Source organism: Pseudochaenichthys georgianus, chromosome 16 (assembly GCF_902827115.2).
Source record: "Pseudochaenichthys georgianus chromosome 16, fPseGeo1.2, whole genome shotgun sequence".
NCBI classification, from domain to species: Eukaryota; Metazoa; Chordata; class Actinopteri; order Perciformes; family Channichthyidae; genus Pseudochaenichthys; species Pseudochaenichthys georgianus.
The window spans coordinates 35,919,388-35,941,275 of NC_047518.2; the positions used below are offsets into that span (position 1 = coordinate 35,919,388).

General features: G+C 39.7%; 1 protein-coding gene across 4 annotated transcripts; it reads left to right on the forward strand.

Moving 5' to 3' along the window:
- The first annotated feature begins 6,254 nt into the window (after positions 1–6,254).
- Positions 6,255–18,101, forward strand: sh3d21 (SH3 domain containing 21). Of its 4 annotated transcripts, none has more exons than XM_034101709.2 (18): positions 6,255–6,328; positions 7,138–7,320; positions 7,893–8,050; positions 8,152–8,209; positions 8,882–8,991; positions 9,709–9,799; positions 9,894–9,955; positions 10,036–10,078; positions 10,640–10,734; positions 11,102–11,203; positions 11,570–11,621; positions 14,002–14,052; positions 14,141–14,258; positions 15,199–15,364; positions 16,043–16,114; positions 16,281–16,474; positions 17,338–17,401; positions 17,498–18,101. In XM_034101709.2, exons 2-18 carry the CDS (start codon positions 7,317–7,319, stop codon positions 17,528–17,530), a joined length of 1,473 nt encoding a protein of 490 aa, XP_033957600.1. In that variant the 5' UTR covers positions 6,255–6,328; positions 7,138–7,316; the 3' UTR covers positions 17,531–18,101. The 4 variants fall into 4 exon arrangements, with proteins under 4 accessions (XP_033957600.1, XP_033957602.1, XP_033957601.1 ...); XM_034101711.2 differs by having other exon boundaries at positions 16,314–16,474; XM_034101710.2 differs by having other exon boundaries at positions 7,296–7,320.
- The last annotated feature ends 3,787 nt before the right edge of the window (positions 18,102–21,888 follow it).

Genomic DNA, 21,888 nt, shown 5'->3' on the forward strand with positions numbered 1-21,888 from the left:
AATGTATTATATTACAGTATTGCCTCTGCATTGGATTATTATCTGATAGGGTAATCAATTCATAATTAACTACGTCTGAAATCAGAAGTCTAGGGCAAATAACTGCAAGTCTCTTCAGTGCGCATGTCACAAAATTATTTTAAAAGAAAAGTCCAAGTCAAAATCCCAAAAAATAAGTAACATTTTGAAGAAAAAATTTCAAATTCTAAGAAAAATGTCAATTTAGAGATGCATTGTGGGACATGTAGTTTATGGGCAACGTGCTCCTGTAAATCGGCATGTAAACATTTAATAAACATATTATATTATTTGCAAGTTCTTGTGGGGCCGCATGAAATGAAGTCACGGGCCGGATGTGGCCCCCGGGCCTTGAGTTTGACACCCCTGCCTTAGACCCTCACATCGTACAAGGAAAAACGTCTGGAGAAAACCCACAGTTTAAAGGGAAAAATGGGAGAAACCTCAGGGAGAGCAACAGAGGAGGGATCCCTCTTCCAGGACGGACAGACGTGCAATAGATGCCGTGTGTAAATTGAAAAGATAATACATTTGCAACATAGGTAGTCCAAATGTTTGGAAATGCATGTGTCTATAATAAGAAGATTAATCCACGAGGATATCCATCCAGGACTTATGATCCAGGACCACAGCCACGACTCGCGATCCAGGGCTCGCGATCCAGGACACAGGACCGCAGGATCATCCATGACTCCGGATCCCAGCGTATATAGACACCAAAAAGAAAGAAATTTGGGGAAACTGGGTTAATCGGAACATGAGAGTACACAGGTATAGACAGAGAGAAAGAAGAAGTAAGATGTCCCCCGACAAACTAAGCCTATATCAGCAAAACTAGGGGCTGAATCTAATCAGCCCTAACTATAAGCTTTATCAAAAAGGAAGGTCTTAAGCGCACTCTTAAAAACGGATAGGGTGTCTGCCGCCCCGAACACAAACTGGAAGCTGATTCCACAAATGTGGAGCTTGATAAGAAAAGGCTCTGGCTCCCATTGTACTTTTAGAGACTCTAGGAACAACCAACAACCCTGCATTCTTGGAACGCAATGCCCTAGTAGGACAGTAGGGTATAATGAGTTCTTTAAGGTAAGATGGCGCCTGCCCATTAAGGGCTTTGTAGGTGAGAAGAAGAATTTTAAATGATATCCTGTGTTCTATAGGGAGCCAGTGTAAGGCAGCCAGAACAGGAGTAATGTGGTCCCTTTTCATAACTCTGGTTAGTACACGAGCTGCAGCATTTTGAATCAGCTGAAGCGACTTGACTGACTTCTTGGTACTCCCTGATAATAAAGAGTTACAATAATCCAGCCTAGAAGTAACAAATGCATGGACTTTTCTCTGCATCGTTTTGAGGCAAGATATGCCTGATTTTTGCAATGTTACGTAGATGGGAGTAGGCGGTCCTTGAAATTGATTTTATGTGGGCGTTAAAGGATACATCCTGATCAAATATAACACCAAGATTCCTTGCAGTCTCACTGGAGGCCAAATTAATGCCATCCATAGTTAGTATATCTTTAGATAATTTGTTTCGTAGATTCTTCGGGCCAAGTACAATAACTTCAGTTTTGGTCGTGTTTAACATCAAAAAGTTTAAGGTCATCCACGTCCTTGAGGCAGTCTTACATTTTATTTAGATGATTAATTTCATCAGGCTTGATTGATAAATATAGTTGAGTATCATCCGCATAACAATGAAAGTTTACAGAATGATTCCTTATAATATTGCCTAACGGAAGCATATATAATGTGAACAAAATAGGTCCGAGCACTGATCCCTGTGGCACTCCATGGCTAACTTTGGTTTGCGTGGAAGATTCATCGTTGCACGTACAAACTGAGAGCGTTCAGATAGATAGGACCTAAACCAGCCTAAAGCAGTTCCCTTTATGCCAACTAAGTGCTCTAGTCTTTGCAATAGGATATCATGGTCGATTGTATCAAATGCAGCACTGAGATCGAGCAAAAAAATAATAGAGACAAGTCCCTTGTCTGAGGCTATTAGAATGTCATTTGCTGTTTGCAAAATTTCTATTAACAGCCTGTATTTAACTGAGAGCCCCAGTCGCAACACCCAAATTGTTTCTCATTGTAAACAAATGATTGGATCAGCTGACCAGGAAAACAACATGGCTTGTGTGAAGGACCATGTATGCAAAAATCAGGAATGCAGGTTGAGGTGCAAAAATAAGGATTTTATTTACCCAATCAGCTGACCAGGAAAACAACATGGCTTGTGTGAAGGACCATGTATGTAAAAATCAGGAATGCAGGTTGAGGTGCAAAAATAAGGATTTTATTTACCCAATGTGACGACCCCTCCACACCGCGTGGGGTGCCGTCTGGTTGTGTGTGTGTTTTGTGTGTGATTGCAGGTTCCAGCTGCAGCTGTTTGATGAGGCGCACCTGCCGGATGAGCTACACCTGTTGAAACAGGATATAGGAGGAGCTAGCCGGTTACGTTGGCGGGACTCCTCTGGGCACTCTCTCCGTGCCAGCCTGTGGGACCTGTGGCTGGTTGTTTCATTACATTGTATATAAGGGAATAAACAAGTGCTATTTTCTTACCCTTCGTCTCGCCTCCCTGCTTTTTGTTGCAGCCCATGAGCCGGGTTGTAACACCAATATATGTACAGTTTTAAGATGGGTAATAAAATCAATTAGGTTTAAAGAAAAAGGTTTAGATATAAACAGTAGTGATGTTACGTATTGCGCCGAGGCTTCGGAGCGTGTGTCGAGTAATCCCCGAAGCTTTTTGTGAAGCATGTATCGAGGCTTGTATCGTTTTGGGCCAGTGACGTCACCGATGACAAACGAAGCCTCGCTGCCTGTCGATACCACGTGACTGCTTCACGAAGCGATTCAGATCGGTTGAACCGTTGAACCACAACGCTCATAATACCCATGGATGTATAATAAGAACCATATCACCCCTCCTGTACCCGGCGGGCCCGGGGACACGATGGATTAAGAGAGCTCAGACCCTCACTTATAGAGGTCGGAACATGTCATAATAAATAGATACAAGCATAAATAAATGTAGGAATAAAAACATCAATAAATACAGGAATACATATGTTGCAGTTTTTTCCGGGAGCTTTAGTGTGTGTGCTGTGGCTCAGCTGGAAAGCAGTTGACTCATGACCGCAGGGTCCCTGGTTCAACGACTCGTCAATACGTCTTTTTTGTTGTTTATAAAAGCTACAGCTAAATGAGATAATGTAGTTAATAAATGTATTCTTTGATATGGTTTAGCCTTTCTCCGGCTACAACATGGTTACGTTTATGCATATTATTCATTCAACTGGAATAAATACAATATTGTTAACATGAAAATATGATTTTCTGTTTGTTGTTTGGAGTTATTCTAAGGCTTTACTCATTGGGGACTCGGTATGAGATAGAGCACACTGTTGAGAAGTCCAATCTGCCTGTTTTACACACTTTGACCAACAGGGGGGTTTGTGTTCAAATGAAGCCTTATGAGATTAACCCTTTTGTGAACTAATTGGCTGGAAAGCTTCAAAGCTTCATAAGGCTTCATCTCGCCATCACTAATAAACAGACACCATCTAGCATTTAACGCATAAACAAAACGTCACAAAAATGGGTGACCTCCTGTGTGCTCTTCTGCCCAAGAGCAACTCACATACCCTCCCTCATCTCCACACAGCAGGAATTTAAAGCACTACTGGCCAGTCCATTGTTGCGTGCAGGGGGAAGAGGCTCTAAAAAGGGGTGGCCTCTTTAAACACCCCTCAGGGTTTGAGAGGAATGGCGTAGTCCAATTAGCTGACACATCTATAAAGCCAGGTGGTTTCCATCAGCTCAGCCTTTTGCCAGGAGCAAGGTGAGCTGTAAGACACTGACAGTAGGATTACACACAACACAATTAACAATAGATATTTTAAACAAGATTGCGTGCACTCAATCTATCCTTAAGGATGTGTGTTCGTTTGTGAGGCTTGTAGGCAAGGCAAGGCAAGTTTATTTATTTTTGCACCTTTCAGCACCAGGCAATTCAAGGTGCTTTACAAAAATGAAAGACATTCAGACAAAGGCATTTAAAAACGGTAAAAGATAATAAAATAAACATTAAAAGAAAAACAAAAAATGAAAAACATTAAGAAAATGGCATTTAAAATCAGTCATTAAAAAGAAAAGCTAATAAAATAAACATTAAAAGATAAAAGTTACAGTGCAGTCTAAGATATGAATAGTTCAATTATTTCGGTTCTTGATTTTTAATTTACTCACAGAACCTCCCTTTGGAAATCCGAACATTTCCGTCCCGATTGTTAATTTAGACTGATTGTTTTCACCATGTTATGCTCGCATGACATCCACAATCTGACCCTCAGGAGGGTGTACTAGCCCCCTACTCTGCTTTGCGTTCCATAACAAAGTCTATAAGTGTTGCCTGAACACCCCGTGTTACCAAAACACTATTTTTCACCCGTTGGTGCTGTGATACTTGTTCCTCAGTACAACTCACCAAAAACTGATCGTAAACCCTGGCTACGATGGATATCCCAAATATCCTACTTTCGAGCAGTCCCTCTCATAAATGTCATGGAGAAATTAATTACGTTTAAATTTAAAACATTAAAAGAAAAAATACATGGATAAAAGTTACAGTGCAGTCTAAGATATGAATAGTTCAATTAAAAGCAAAAAGAAAAGTCTTCAGCCTGGATTTAAAAGTAGTCAGAGTTGCAGCGGACCTGCAGGTTTCTGGGAGTTTGTTCCAGATATTTTGAGCATAATAACTGAACGCTGCTTTACCATGTTTAGTTCTGACTCTGGGGACAGAAAGCTGACCAGTCCCTGAAGACCTGAGAGATCTGGATGGTTCATAATTTAGCAGGAGGTCAGAAATGTAATTTGGGCCTAAACCATTCAGTGCTTTATAAACCAGCAGCAGCATTTTGAAATCTATTCTTTGACACACAGGAAGCCAGTGTAAAGACTTCTGAACAGGAGTGATGTGATCCACTTTCTTAGTGTTAGTGAGGACTCGAGCAGCGGCGTTCTGAATCAGCTGCAGCTTTCTAATAGATTTTTTAGTGAGACCTGTGAAGACACCATTGCAGTAGTCGAGTCTATTGAAGATAAAAGCATGGACAAGTTTTTCCAAATCCTGCTGTGACATTAGTCTTTTAATCCGAGATATATTCTTTAGGTGATAGTAGGCTGATTTAGTAACTGTTTTAATGTGACTGTTGAAACTCAGGTCAGAGTCCATGACTACACCTAGATTTCTGGCTTTATCTGTTGTTTTGAACATTGCAGACAGAAGCTCAGCGCTCACTTTTATACGTTCTTACTTTGTTCCAAAAACCATTACCTCAGTTTTATCTTTGTTTAATTGGAGAAAGTTCTGAGACATCCAGTCATTGATTTGTTCATTGCACTTACTCAGTGTTTTGAATTGGAGCATAGTCTCCTGGTGAAATTGTTGCGTAGATTTGTGTGTCATCTGCATAGCTATGGTAACTTATTTTGTTGTTTTTCATTATCTGAGCCAGTGGTAGCATGTAGATGTTAAAGAGAAGAGGCCCCAAGATGGAGCCTTGAGGAACCCCACGTCATATTTGTCAACTCAGATGTGTATGTACCTATAGAAACAAAGTTGTTTCTGTCCTTTAGGTAGGATTCAAACCAATTTAGAACTGTTTCCGAAAGTCCCACCCAGTTTTCCAGTCGGTCTAGTAATATGCTGTGGTCAACAGTGTCAAACGCAGCACTGAGATCTAATAATACTAACACTGAAGTTCTGCCACTGTCTGTGTTTAAGTGGATGTCATTAAAGACCTTTACAAGAGCAGTCTCAGTGCTGTGGTTTGGACGAAAGCCTGACTGGAACACATCGAAACAGTTATTTAAATGCAAGAAATTACTCAACTGTTGAAAAACAACTTTTTCAATGACATTACCTAGAAATGGGAGGTTTGATATGGGCCTGTAATTGTTCATTACTGAAGCATCTAGATTATTCTTTTTTAAGAGCGGTTTAATGACTGCAGTTTTCAGGGCCTGTGGAAAAATAACTGAGTGAAGAGATTTGTTTACTATATGAAGTAGATTTGAGGCCATGCAACGAAAAACATCTTTGAAAAATCCTGTTGGAATAATAGCAAGGCAGCAGGAGGAGGATTTCAGAAGTTGTATAATGTCCTCTAGGTTTTTATCATTAATCTGATGGAATTGTGTCATGGTGCTTGAATTGTTATTAGGTGGACACAGACAACACATTTGCTGTTCCTGATGCAGAGGCACTGACTGCTTGTACCCCTCACAGCTTGCAATTGTAAGTCCTCCGATGACACTATCTTTTGTTTGAAACACAATTATTAAGACATCAGCACATGCAACCACAAGTTAAAAAACCCTGAATCACATGTTCTGCCCTGACACTGCTGGGTTACGAAGTATAAATATAAGACATAAAAAAACTCTTCTCGTCCTTATTACACAAAGCCTAGACAAATTGCTGAATACATGTCTTGCACAATTTCAATATTTGCTCTAAATGCTTGTTTATTTGGAAATAAGGGCTTTTTTCCCAAATGTATATCAGTTTTTAAATGTTTTTACTACTTATTTGGCTGAGCTGTTCCTCGGTATCACCAGGAGAAAACCTTTACAGGACAAAAAGAGAATATCCTCAATGAATAAAACGAGACAGAGAAGTCTCGCTTACTAGCCTTCAACAGGAAAGATGAGAAAGTACTTGAGTAATGACTGAGCATAGTGACGGTTTCTATAACTGTCTAGCCTATTTTCCTTTAGGTGCGTACAAAAACAACGTTACAGATGCACTCACACACTCGTCCTAGCACATACACAAATAGTTGAGTGAACACACAGTATGGAAATGTACGAAAGAACACAACAGACCTGCATTTAAGCTTAATTGTGCTTCCTGTCAAAGCTGACTTTGTCTTTGTCATGCTCTATTCTAAGCCTCACTTATGATCTCTGTTCTTTCACTATAAACCTGTTTTACCTGTTTACCCCTTCCCTCCCTCCCACCCTCTCTCCTCCTTCTCCCTCCATTGCACTCTCTCTCTCTGCACTGACCCATCCTACTTCTTGCTGTTGACTTGCCTTGAATAGCCTCAGGAAAAGTTGCACAATGTTAATGTTTGACAAGTAGGAAGAAGGAACTTGGCTTCCATATCTCTCCCTCAGACAACACGACCACACTCTTTCAGTTCTCCTTCTACTCAAGACTTTGTTTGCTTTTTTGTGGACATTGCATATTCAAATTTGAGGGAGAAAGACAGAACGAGATCATGGGTGAGTCGGCGTTAATATTTATTCTTACATAGAATGATGTTTCTTGCTGTTTTTATTCTTCTAAACTGTTTAATGGAGATTTGATAGTGAAACACAAAAATGTGAAGTAATGAAAATATTGAGTTTGTCTGTTCCAAATGGTGGTGATTTTATTTTAAGTATCAAATTGGCATGCAAATGTACTAAAGTCGTGGTACTGTGTATGGATAGGATTGCATGATTTTCATGGTTTGAATACATGTATTAGTGTCTGCAATTTATTTGTATTTTGTATATACAGAGATTATTTAATGAGTGCAGGAAAACCTTTGATTCTTCTTTAATTTGTTTATTTTTGAGCCATCTGATTGACATTGAAAACATGTTTTTACAAAATAAAAGGATTGATACATACTGTATGATTGATCTGTAATCATTTATATTGGTTCAAAGTCCATTCCCTTGTCTAGCCTCCACTACTTAGGGATGTTAGACTTGGTTTTCAAATGTCAGGACGCATCAGTTGTGAAGCCGGCACACCAGCCTTTGTGCAAAGAGTCTAATTTTCTGCCCCATTTGCCACGCCACTGTAGAGGTGCTAGTGCTGCTCAACTTCGAGGGCACCATGGGAGACGAGATCACAGTGAGGATGGGGGATGTGGTCAAAAACGTCACAAAGTTCAGCGAGGAGGGATGGCTGGAGGGGGAGCTGAGAGGAAAGAGAGGCATCTTTCCTGCTAACTTCACCAAGGTCTGTTGACGCTAAACAGCCTAAAGCTGACTGTTACTATACTGTGTGTTTACAGTTAACCAAATGTCTTACAACATGCCTTGTTTTGGTTGTCATTCCAGGAGGTGCCAGTATGTTTGATGGGTGACAGCAAGAGGGAACCACGGAGCCTCAGAACAAGTAAAATGCAGTTCAATGAAACTTATTTGCAACTAATAAAATGTTCTTTTTGAACTTGATAGTGTACAATACCTGTAGTTCTGCCTTCTGGCCCTGCAAAGGCACATTATGTCAGTCTATCATATATACATATATTACATTTATTATAACTAGAACAATTATCATGTTAAAAAATCTGCACATACTGTACTGTATGCAGTGTGAGTCTACTCAATTATCATGTTAAGAAATCTGCACATACTGTTCTGTATGCAGTGTGAACCTCTTATCTCAGCTCGCAACTTGAGTCTACTCAAAATAAACAATGAAAACATTTGACAGTGCTATTCAAATCAGGTTGGTTTTCCTATTGTAACATTGATGGTTCACAAGTGTTTGAAATTGTGGTTGGTGATGAATGGACTCAGCAAAGCAGCATCAAGCACACTGTAAATATAAGTCAACCACATCCTCTCTGCACAAATCCTAATTATATTGTATGAGTCTTTTCGAGGGATTAGGTATGTTAGAAGCGTCTAGTGATTGGCAGTCTTTGCACTTTCCTGTCGAGACTTGACTACACAGCCTATCGAGCTACCATTGTTGAGCGTTAGCTTTCCCATCAGCTTTACCAGTAGATTAAACACTTTACAAATGTCTATTGATGTGGCTGGTGATTCTTTGTCTTTTAAGCAAAGAGGAAGAAACAGACGAGGAAATGCGAGGTTGCGTTTGCCTACAACGCCTTGAATGAAGACGAGCTGCAGCTGGTGGTTGGGGAGACGATAGAGATCCTCCGCGAGGTACAACTCCCTCCTATCGCTGCTCAAACACTCGCATTCAAACTCAGATAAACTAACAAAACAGCTTTGGTAGCCTACAACTCTGACTACTTTTAAATCCAGACTAAAGACTTTTCTTTTTGCCGCTACTTTTAATTGAACTATTTACATCTTAAACTGCACTGTAACTTTTATCAATGTATTTTTTCTTTTAATGTTTCTTTTATTATCTTTTTTTCTTTTTAATGACTGATTTTAAATGCCATTTTCTTAATGTCTTTAGTTTTTTGTAAAGCACTTTGAATTGCCTTGTGTTGAAAGGTGCTATATAAATAAACTTGCCTTGCCTATTATTACGTTATCAAAAGCAGTGCACTTCCCTTCAAGCGTCTACATTGGCGTTGTAAATCTGGGCGTTGGTTAAATGTGTGTTCAGCCAAATGCACGGGCAAGATAAAGAGTCTTTCATAAGGTGTAATGACTATTTGGGAGTCACACTCTCTTTATTTTTCTCCGCCTGGCTGACAAAGCATGTTTCACAGAGAAATCACAGCTTTGGGGAAACACAAAGAGTGACTTTAGAGTATTAAGAGTTGATATGGACATACCCTGAAGTATTATCTTAAAACAGACTGGTTGTAACTCTGGAATGTAAAGTGGACATGTTTGAGCAAGTGTTGTCTTCTCCCATACTTTCTTGTTGTACTCTGTTACTCATTGATATTATCTACATGACAGATTGAAGATGGATGGTGGATGGGGGTGAAAAATGGCAAACTGGGAGCATTTCCATCAAATTTTGTCAAAGAGATTTTTGTTTCCCCTAAAGGTGGGTAAAGCTAAAACTTTTGCTAACTTCTTAATCCTTTTTCTGGATGTATTATCTAACAGCGAAACTCATTATTGGTTTACTATTTTTACAGACAGCAAGTACAATGAGGGCAAGTCGAGACCTAAGCTCACAGACGCGGTCTTCAACAAGGAGGTATGTAAAGCAGAAATATTGTTTCTGAAATGCACGAGTTGTTAACTTTTTGACTTATTGTCCCTTTTGTGCTCACAAAGGGCATTTCTCAAAGGGCAAGTGTGAGGAATAAAGCAAAAACCGGTAAGTCATTTTATTAACAGCATTTATTTTTGTTTGCTCAATCATGGAATTAACACTAAAGGGATTTTTGAACAGCATTTTAAAAGCGTCAACACAGATCTATTTATACCGGATGTTTAATTCCTGTACTTTTTACGGTAACCTCAGGGTGGCGTCAAACATAGATACTCGTGGCTTGATTAATCACTTTATAGATGCTTACGTCAGAGGGGAGTATCCCCCAGGGATCAAGGTCTACAACTTTTATTTCCAGTTTGTCACTCTTCCGCACCTCTTCCCGGCTAATCTTTGAAGTAGAGATGTGACCATTGTAATGCTGATTGATCATCATAGTCTTTGTCACATACTCTAAAACTCATATTCTGGTTCGTAACATGTCATCTCTTCCCCTATGGCTTAGTTGAAGCTAATGTACTCGCACTTGGAATGGTTTGGCATAGTTCAAACTAATGCACCTACATGATTCTTGTTACTCTGTACCCTCCTGGTTGAATGCACTTACTGTAAGTCGCTTTGGATAAAAGTGTCTGCCAAATGAAATGTAATATAATGTCTCCTCAGTGGTGGAGTGTTGCCAAGCCATGTTTGACTACAAGGCAAAGATAGAGGATGAGCTGGATCTAAAAAAAGGAGACACTGTTGTTATCCTGAGAAAGGTTTGGGCGCATGTTATTGTTATTCTCTGTCTAGCATGAGTTCCACTAATGTCATGCTTACAGACTCCTTTTGGTACAATTGCTTTTCTTGCCAAGTAGTTGCCGGTGTCATATTGTTCATCCAGCTAAACCAGTTGTGTCCCTTTCAAGGAAACCACGTGCCATGGTGGACAACATGACACACATATTTAAGTGACAATCTTATGTAATCATAGAAGGAAAAAAAGACGTCAGAGTTACTTCATATGACGAATACAAATAAGACGGCTTCGTCTTCTTTGACCGCTTTGTAACCTCTTATAATGTGGCGTCCCAGAGGACTGCGATGTTTGAGCTTCTAACGTGACTCTTTGATCTTTGTATGAAGGAAACAGAAGATGAAGGCTGGTGGGAGGGAGAGATAAACGGACGATGCGGCTGCTTTCCGGATAACTTCGTCATGCTGATACCACCAATGGACAGTCTGCAAGTGAGTTGACTAAATCACAGTCTAAGAAATATCCTTGTGACTGGACCTTCCCTGAATTCAAGACTTGACAACCGCTACTATGAAGCCCTGGACATGCTTTGTAGTAATTCATATCTGTGATACTTTTTTATTAATCAAAATGGCTCAAAATGCAGAGTACATAATGCCACTTCATGTGCAGCTGGCTGGTATTTGTGTTGAGCAGCTAGTGTGCAGTGAGTCAGGGTCGTATTTAACATCCTCTGTTTTGGAATTACTCACTGAAAATTCCCTTGGTGGAAAAAAAGCATGTAAGATAGAGATGCCTTTATTTCACACGGGGACGTACTTGCCAAGCTGTTAAGTTTTCCGTTTCTCCTCCTCTAGTCTGGGACCACAAACGAACCGCCCGCACGCAACATCAACAACGAACTGCCAGGTAAGAGAACCATGTATGTCGCCGTACAGGAACGCACACCGTTTGACTTTAGATGGGGGAACCAGGCTCTACGTTAAAGAGCTCTTCTTCCGACTTGTGACTTCTGGCTGCAGTGCTGTTTGTCCTGGCAGCGAGCTGACAGTCTGGACTGTGAAGGACTGTTGTTTTAGCAGATGGAGAAAATGGAAGCAGTATTTGTAGAGTGATTTTGAGCATGTGGTACACTGTGAAAGCAGAAACAATGCTAATCAATGTTGTTATTTCAAAGTGCTGCTGAAGCAACCAGAAACTCTTCAGTATCGCTCTATATAAATAGAGATTCACATCATTAGTTGATCAAACCCCTTCTATTTATATTTAATCGTATTTACTCATTGGTGGATTGGTCCATTTGGTACATTTACCAAGTACTGTGATTTGACTATGTCCATATTGTGCTTCTTCAAACCTCTACTTCTTCAAACCTCTACTTCATCACTATTCAGAGGCAAATATTCCACTTTTCAGTACTATTTTTATCTAACAGCTAAAATGACTGGTTTCTTTGCAAATTCCAAAAATATAATCAACCAATTTATTATGATACAATTGTAGAGAGGAAGTTACCCAGCAGTATAAAGTGGTTACAGCTTGCCTCAACAAGCAGAACAATTAAAGTAATGCTGAAAAATCAATGCATTCATCATCCAATAATAAAATGCATATGATTCCGAAATGAGTCATTCTGTACTTTCGATACGTTAAGAATATTAATTTGATGCTAATAATCTCTTACTTTAACTTAGTAAACGTGTATCTTTACAGGGTGGTATTGCTATCCTTACTATCCTTAACTATTTTAGTTATTCTAAATAACCCATAATAGATTAAATCACTTGTTTTTATTTTGGCAAAGAACATGAATACCCTTTGCAACAAAAAGCATGTAGAAGTCAAATCTCTATCAGGCAGGATGTGGCTTCCTGTCAAGTTTCAGCTGAGGAGTGCTGTCTGTGGTGCAAGTTGCAAATTCTGCTATTTCTTTTGGTTTCAGCGAAACAAAAATGTTCATGTAGACCTCCAACTTCTTACTCAGTTTGGAAATTTAAAATGCATGCTCATCAAAACATTTCTAAATAGACAGGCAGGTGAAACAGTGCCACACAAAGTGTTTGGCTACTCAAAGATGTCCCTTAAACTAACTGAATATCGGAATATCTCGTCATTTTTAATGCCACCACTTTTTTTCTACACATTATCACTCACAAGATGTTCACAGGAAGTCTCAGACTGTAGCGAGATGGGGGATGGTTAGACTGGTCATGTGACACAGTTCAGGAGTCGTGGAGGAAACGAGGGGGGCGGAGGGGAGCTCTGTACACAGATTTTCACAACCAGCCCCAGCAGCAGCACTTGAGCTGATAAGGCCGTGTGGATGGTTTGCTTGAGAGGGATTGTTGCACAATGCTTTGAACATTTAAGGTAGGCTTCCTGTGTTCTTACTCGCTCCGTTAATCATCTAAGAGACTAAGCGTGTTGCAAAGTATTGTGCTTTTTATTATGGCTATGTGTGAGACTTGGATTTGGGCTTATATGTATTAAATAGAGCTGAAACCAGGTTGTTCTACATCTTCTGTTTCAACTAAGCACTTGACTTGGCAAACCGGAATCTCTCACATTATCTTTAGTTCACTGACGCTTCATAATTCAAGTATCTATTCTCGCAGTCTCCAAGGCACAGTCTCTCAGGGACGGTATAGTCTCTGAGCTGAGGCAGAGTCACCGTCCCTGATGAACTTGTTGAGAACCCTGGGAACTGGAGCTGCGGAGCTATTGGTTACAGCTGTGACCTGGTTTGCTCCAGTGATGTGCACATCTTTGCCTTCCCATGCTCATAAACGAGATTACAGTTTAGTTGAACGACCAGTCGCATTTTATTTCTCTACCACTTTAGATCATATTGCTTTCCGGGGTAAACAAAGGCAAATACCTCTCTTTGACTAATGGAATATGCCAGCGGCTTTTTACTAGTGGATACACTCTAGTTCACCTAAGTGATGGAAACAACAATATATTGAGACGAGTGGTGATGTCAACGCAAGCAGAATGGACACATTAACCAGAACTTGCACTCGTCTTTTTTATTGACTGCAGATATGCTGAGCCTGCACTTTGACACCTGGGGCCGTGCAGATTAGGAGCCGCTTTAATGTTGCTGCTTAAAATGTTTAGGCTGGCCAGTAGACTTCAAATGACATTATTTTTCATATTAAATCCAAAAGACTGTGCTTTATTTTGTGTAGAAAATTAAATACTTCTAATATTCCATCCAAAGCAGGGCTGTGTTGATTTACATACCAAATGCACCTTTGTGGTAATGGTTAATTTACTACTCTTTCAGTAAACATAGAGGCCTCAGCGATGGATAAAAGTGGTCCAACAAAGACAAAAGGTATAAACAGCAGTGACGTTTACTAAAATTGTACACTCCTCTGAAGATAAATATTGTTGTAGATTAATGTGGTGCATTTGCTTTACAGATGATAAACCAGAGGTCAAGGACCTGAGAAGCAATCCTCCGATCAAAGTCAAGCTGCCGTCCATCAACAAGCCCAGCCCGCCTCCAATCAAACACAAACCCAACAAGTTCTCATTCAAGTGAGTGATGCCAACACATCTCTGATGACTAACCACCATGCATAACCACTAAAGACTTACTAGAGAAAATGGCTTCCAACTCAAGGACATGAAAAGTGATTCATTAGCAACCTTTCTGAAGCAAAAGGCCTTTAGGAAATGTCAGGAACACTTTCTCCTCTTAGGTCTGGCACCGGGAGCGGAGCCTTTAGATCTTAAAGGTTTCCGTTGTCGCCACCAGTTGCCATGGTGTCGTTAAAAAATAATGCCAGGATGCCCGACCTTTAGCGGCTCAGTGGAAACTCTGGGATGAGTCAGATCGGGCCTAAACAGACGAGAGCAGCCCATTTCCTGTTTCCTGAACAAAACACACACAAAAAACTAAGAAAACAAAACAACCCTGTCTTGAGGGGGCAGCTAACGGAGAAGAAGCAACAAAAAGTGTTACCAGGCAAATATGTTTGGAATGGAAACCTTTCTAGCTTCTTTAAGAAGCGTTAAAGCTTTATCTTCCATCTAACCATACGATTTACTTAATAATTGTTCCCCAATTTAGATTTTTTCTATTTTGTGTATTGTATAAACATTATGAGTTGAGCGGTGTCTCTGTGCCAAAATAATTCAAATGTTTTATTGTCATATGCACAAAGCTACAGTGTAGAAATGGCAATGAAATTCTTCTGACACGAACTCCTTAAAAAATGCAACATATATAATAAAATACAAAATTAAAAGTAGTGCAAAAAGTCCATGTAAAAATGCATATGTGCTGTGAAAGTGAAATATGTGCTAGGATAAAATAAGACGGAGAGACTTGAAGTCTTCACACCTCGCAGCCTGTGCACCATTTTACTTTCACTAGTCATGAGAGATGTTTTGAAAGATTCCCTCCCCTTATTAACTTTAATCAGAGGTTGACATCTTTCCACATATTGTACAAATGTGCTCTTATTTCCAATAGAACCAATGGCGACGTGGCTCAATTGTCACCAAAACAACCGGAGGAGAAACAGACGGACCAGTTTGATGGAGTGGACGTGCAGACTGATAAGCTCTGCCATCCCACAGCAAACAGAGCCAAGCCCCCGCAGAGGAGACCCCCGTCAGGCCTGGTTACAGCTGCACACGTATGTCCACAATAGTGACAGATATTGATTTAGCATAACCTTTCACTTGAACATACAAGTGAAGTGATACATAATGAACCCTTAACCTAAGCCTCAGCCGCCAACACTCTGCTAAGCCACAACACCAGAGTAGCGCTGCAGCAGTGACTCCCTCTGTATCTTGTTAGGAAAATGTTCTTTCTTTCTTGAAATGTAACTGAACATATTTAGTAGTACCTTACGGCCGCTTTTTACTTTAGTGGCATGCTTTTCAGCGTGCCAATTGCAGCGATATATTGGTGTTTCAAGTTTAGTAATAACTTGCAATTCAATACCCGTTAATCCATCCAAACTTTGCCATGATTAGTAAATGTTAGGGCTTTCGAGACTCATTTCATAGACTCAACTTTGTTTAAAAAAAACATTCTGAAGTCTCTAACAATGGCTGCAAGGAAAATCATATATTTACATCTCTACAGGAAGAGATCTAAAAACTTTAAACTCTAAATAGTTGATGTGTTTAACGAGCACTTGCACACTAGCAGCAATAAGATCCTTTAATAGTTTGTACTTGGCTGTTTAAAAGACAGATCTAGATGTTAAATTAGCATACATCAAGAATGAAATAGCTAAAGGCAGATTTTAGACATTATTAGTATATCTGTTTGTTATTTATGTATGGCTAATTGTCTTTTTCAGGCTACTGACCAAACAGAACCAGAATTAACGCCAAAAAGGTTTCAGACGGACAGATTACCTGGCTTGCAAAAGGTTTGTGACATTGATTCATTTCTTGATACAACACAGCCCATGGATATAAATAGTGCAACCTCACTAGTTTGAATTTAGATCTGCTTCAGTATAAAGGATATTGTGCATGCTGTGCCTTAACATTTTATTCAGATAAAAAAATCAAAGAAGCCTTAATTCATTGTAGGTTAAAGAAAACCTTCTGCCATCTCCTGCAAAGCCGGATCATTGGTCCAAGACGCCGCCTCCGGTTCGACCCACACCACCCAAAAAAGTTTTGGACAGCAAAACAGTGACCCATAAAGAGCCAACGATGTTAGACCTGCAGGCGGAGATCAAAGAACTGAGGATGTCCCTGGAGCTGCTAGAGACACGACACGAGTGAGTAGTAATCATTTAAAATCTGAACAACTGATTTAGTTTCCTTGGAGAATATTAAGGCAAACATCAAACAGTCTTATTCATTTTAAATCAAATTAGGACTTTATCATTTCTCTAACTGAGAATATGTGGACTGAACATACAATCTTAATTTTAATTTCTGGTGTTGTTCGCAGACACTGGCACTCACAGGAAGTGGCTAATCAAAAGCAAAGAGAGATACAAACTGTGTACTTGCCAGGAAAACAAAATGGACTCCATGTTAGATCTTTTGCATCTCTTTGATGAGACGCATCAGAGAGGCCTGGTTGCTCAACAAGAGCCAGTTATGTGCAGTTGTCGACACACGATTTCCTGAACTTGTAAAGCTATTCAGATCTCTCAACATGAGCAGAGGAGTTTTAGATTTACAAAAACATTCATAAAGGAATTAATAATTTATCAAAATTATTGCTGAATCATAAAATGGTGCAGTGCATTATCAAAATCAAAGGAAGTTTAAGATTTGTTTAGGGAAAAAACATCAAACTATAATAACACATTTAAGTATGGGGGTGCAGCAGAGGTTGGCATTCTACAGATTCTTTTTTTTTTTTACTATTTCCTAAGAAAATCCGCAGCAGGTCTGTAAAGGATAGATATTTATGCTTATATATTTATGTATTTGTCACTAGTGATCGAGGTGCTTATTTGAGTGATCAGAATCAAGGCAATTGTGGATTTGATCCGATATATCCCCACTTCAAAAACATTTTAAATGAATGTGTATTATTGTATGCCTTTGATTTAACTAGCAGTGTACATGTTGACCCTTGTAGACAAACCCATGACTGCAAACTCATCTTTCTGTTTGTTTTGATCAGCCGAGACATGCAGGAAGTGAAAGAAGAACTGAGGGAGGAGAGAGACAAACGAATGGCACTGCAGGTCAGTGAGGCGCGCTTTGAGTTTTGCATGGATCACACAATAAGAAATTATGCTGAAGCTGTGGTTATTTACTGTTTAAATGTCTTTTCCATACAGGATGAAGTACACAGCTTGAGGATGAAGCATTAACCCCAACAACAGGCTGTGACTGTGCTGTCTGACACTGTGCCATGCAGGCCGCTTGTGTACGGCAAGTTTAAACAAAATGAACAATTTTCTAACATAAAATGAGAACGGAGAAGACAAGCAAGCTCTCCCACTGCAGACAAAAGTGTGAGGGCTAAATTAAAATATATAGTTGGACATAGGATTAGCTAATCCTGAATTGAACTGGAGAGAAATACTTTTATTGATGTATTATTAAAGTTTTTACATATTTTTATGCTGGAAATCAAACGTGTATAATGGCTGGGTTACTGTTGGCTGCCAATGAATGTTTTACATTGTTCTGATTCAACTGATCCTTTTATTACAAACTGCACTTTTAACATTTACATCAGAATATATAATACATGCAGCTGTATATAGGAGGAAATGTTGTCATCCAAAGGGGTTTTGTTATTTGAATGCTAATACTTGAACAACTGTGAACAAATGTGCAGAAGTGCAGGTGATTTTCAGACACCAGAATGTAATGTTGCATTGATCCACTGGGTGGCACTGTGTGACTAATGCATATAAATAAGTGTTGAACCTTTCAGTGATTGGTGAAAGTGACCAGGCAATAGTGATCTCTCTTTAGAAAACAAAAAGCGTATTTCATTCAGAACAGTAAATATGTTAAGACTCAAAGAAATGGCTGATGTTGAGATGCTTCAGGGTTACTCTGGTAACAGAGTTTGTGGTCAGCTTTAATGTTGGCAGTTAAGTGATAAAGGCGTCATGTGTCACTGAGAAAAACTGACTCACTGTGAACACTTTGAACATTCGACTCATTGCGATGGATGCAGAGAGCGCGGGAGAGAATTAATGAGAAATGATTTGAAACCCACCATAACTTGAATGCGTTTAACACCAAACCATCTAAAGAGTATAAGGTGTATTGATTTGATTTCTGCTCCAAATGGTGGCGGTGGTGGTGGGCTAATGTCTAAGCCTACTAGCGGTGCCCACTGTAGATCACATCTGGACAACATCTGGAGCTCATCAGGGACCGGGTGCTTCTGAAACTTCCATGGGAACATACTATTTTTAAAAACTGCGTTGAATAACGGACATTGAGGGCACATTCCCTCTTGGACATGCAGGTTAAATAAAGTATCAGTTGATATTGTGAAAATGTTGGAAGATAAAAAAACCTGAATGTCCAGTTTGTAAAGCACTTGCACACAAGAGAGGCTTTTACTTATTTCACAAATTCAAAAACATCAGGGATGATGGCTGCTGCCTACACTAAGGCTGCTTTATACTATTATACCCTATACATCTGAATTCACCACATGCAAATATTTGATTAAGTGCAGAGTAATATAAGAGGAATGTAAGATTACTGTGAAGAACATTTTGGAGCTCAGAGGTCATATACAAAGAAAATCCTGAGGTCAAATTAGAAATGGAGAAAGAGGAGCTGACGAAGAACAGTGTGCCTCTGTCAAAGATAGAGCTGGACACACGATCTAATGGGAAAAGGCAATACATCTGCCTCAGACGGACTTTACAAAATATATATAAAGCCTTATATTGAACCAAATCATAATAGAAATCATATTTGTATGTGCTACTCAAAAAGGTTTATAATGTGGCCATGACAATAAAAATGTTATTAATAGAGAAGTGATTCTAGTAGTTACTATCTGTACAGGCTGGTTTCTGAAATCAACCAAAGAACCACAGTCTATGTTGGTCTTTGCAGAGATATTTCCCACGCCGTGTTGTGGTTTCGATTCACAGCTTGCCATAACTGCTTTTCCTTCATGTTGTCAACTTGATTTTATTGATGTATTGTCTCAGAACTATAATCAGCATCGGTCTAAGATAGGATGCCTCTAATTACATGTGCCATGATTACATCCTGTCAAATGAAAACTAAACTCTATAGAAAATATTCAATCGCGGGTCGAGTAAAACATAATTTGGGTCCTATTATTTTTGGGTGGACGCCATTCACAAGAGGTTTATACAAATTACAGAGCCACCTCAAAGAGTCCACACCATCAACGCCACTGATTTCTGAAACACTGACCACATTAGGGGCTTTTCCAAGACCAAGCGTTCAGTGTGGGCGACATCTGAAAAAAGATTTGTATTTTGAGGACGACTCGAGCGGAAGTCCTCTGCCTGCCCCCAACTTAAACCAAGAGCTTCCTCCAAGCAAAGCTACACCAGCCTCATTAGGACGCAAGACTGATGTTTCTGGCTTTGGTTTGGCTAGCAGAAATACACCTGGACACATGCACTGTCAATTTTGTATATTTTCCCTTTTGTATAGCTTTATTGACATGCCAAGAATTCATACTTTCACAACTTCCAGATCTCCAAACCACCAATGATTGACTTGTTCTAATGTCTAATACAAACACTGACACAGTGTGGGCAATTCATCAATATTCTGTTGGTCTATATTGGCAGCCAAACAATATTTCCATCCGCCAACTCACAAGAAACAGATTTATGTGAATGCAGAGTTGATATTGTCCTCCTCAGCTCTGACCCCATTAGAAGTCAGAGCAGCAGGGTTTTGGGAGTGAAGATAATGCTTTACGCACAATACTACATAAGATACAGAGCTTTGTACTAGTATGTGGACTCTATGTGTAGGCCTTTCCCCTGCAAGAGACAACAAAAATAATAGCACGACACCTGGTTCCTGAGTGGAAATTATGAAAAGGTGCAACTCCAATCTAGGAGTTTACTATCTGAAAAACTAAAATTGGTTTTACTATTAAATGTTAGCAGTATTAAGTAGCAGCAGCAGCAGCAGATCCACATCAGTACAATGAGGAGATCATTGCAATGTAATAGTAGAAGAAAGTTGTCCCATAAAAATAGCTTAACAAATGTATCTACCTGAGACAAATGTGAAACAGATAAAAGCCATGCTGTGTTTCTCATTCTCAACCATTACAATAGAATTGGATCATTATGTAAATAAGCTGTGTGCAATATGTTTGCAAGCCAGAAGCACCACTGCAAAACAATGGCAACATCATAAAAGGAAACATGCCACAAAACCAAGTAAGCCCCTATAAAGAGAATCAAAGCATCGCACATGCCAAACAACCAAGAGGAAAAATGAACTCAGCCACAACAGAAGAAATACAGTTATTGGCAATTACGACAAATGCAAATACACTGCACATGTAGCATAGTTATCAACAGCATACTGTACGAGTAAAACATGGAAGCCAGCACATTTCAGCAGCATTAAAGAGGACATTATCACCCAGCATACACAACATCATGAGTGCACATTCAATTATAGCAAAACAAACCGCATAAGAGCGAATGTAAGCAGCCAGCAGACTCCAAGACATCCAAAAACGACAGCAGGGAGACAATTAAGCAGTGCTTTGAGCTAAATGCTAATGTTGTCCAAGCTCAAACCCTAAAAATGCCAGTACAGTACAGCTGAGGCAGATGGGAATGCCAGTAGTTTTGCAGGTAGGCTATTTAGTTGCAAATCTAGTTTTTTTTTAAAGTCTAAAGTTTACATTTGATAAAAGGTCAGGCTGCTTTGGGAAACATATCCATTAAATTGACCAATACCTGCCACAAATGACACACTCATCCTGCTGGTGGCACTGAATACAAAATAAGCGGTTTACCAAAGATATGTTTGGTAACCAGGAATGTCTGAGCTGTTCAGATGAAAATGCTCACTGGATAAGTGAAGAATTTGACCTGCTGGTGGCACTAGATAAAAAGTCAGGGAGTCAAGCAAGTGGAAAAGAAAGACGTGTATTATCTGGGATTCTTGAAAGGGCTATCTGTATCAAATGTCATGGCAATTCAGCAGATTTTACTCAAACATGTCAACCTCATGTTGGTCAGGGATCACCAAAATCTGTAGGATTACGTATTTACGGAACAGGAATGTCTGTAAATGACATTAAATGCATGGCAGCCCATCCAATTTGTTGACATGGAAGTGGTGGATTGACCAATGTACAGCCTCATTGCCAGTGTCAAACAAAGCATTGTCAAGCACATCATCAGGAACATAACAAGGCATCCTTCACCGTAGCTACAAGTAGCAGCACTTACCTTGGTGAGGCTGCGGTCACAATATCAACATGAAAACTCAAGACGTGTGTGGACGGACAGCAGCCATGGCCGACCAAGACGGGGGGATGGATGAGCGACGCATTTCCGAATATTTAATCGATAAAACCGCCCTGAATTAACTTGCAACATGGTTGGACTTTACGTGATAAGTGTATAAGGTGCAATAGTAAAAGCAGCAAACAGGTGTCCCAGGTGTTGACAGGTTACATCGCCCTCCTTTACACTAAGGGTGCGCTTGATATTACGGTACAGCCCTGTTGTCT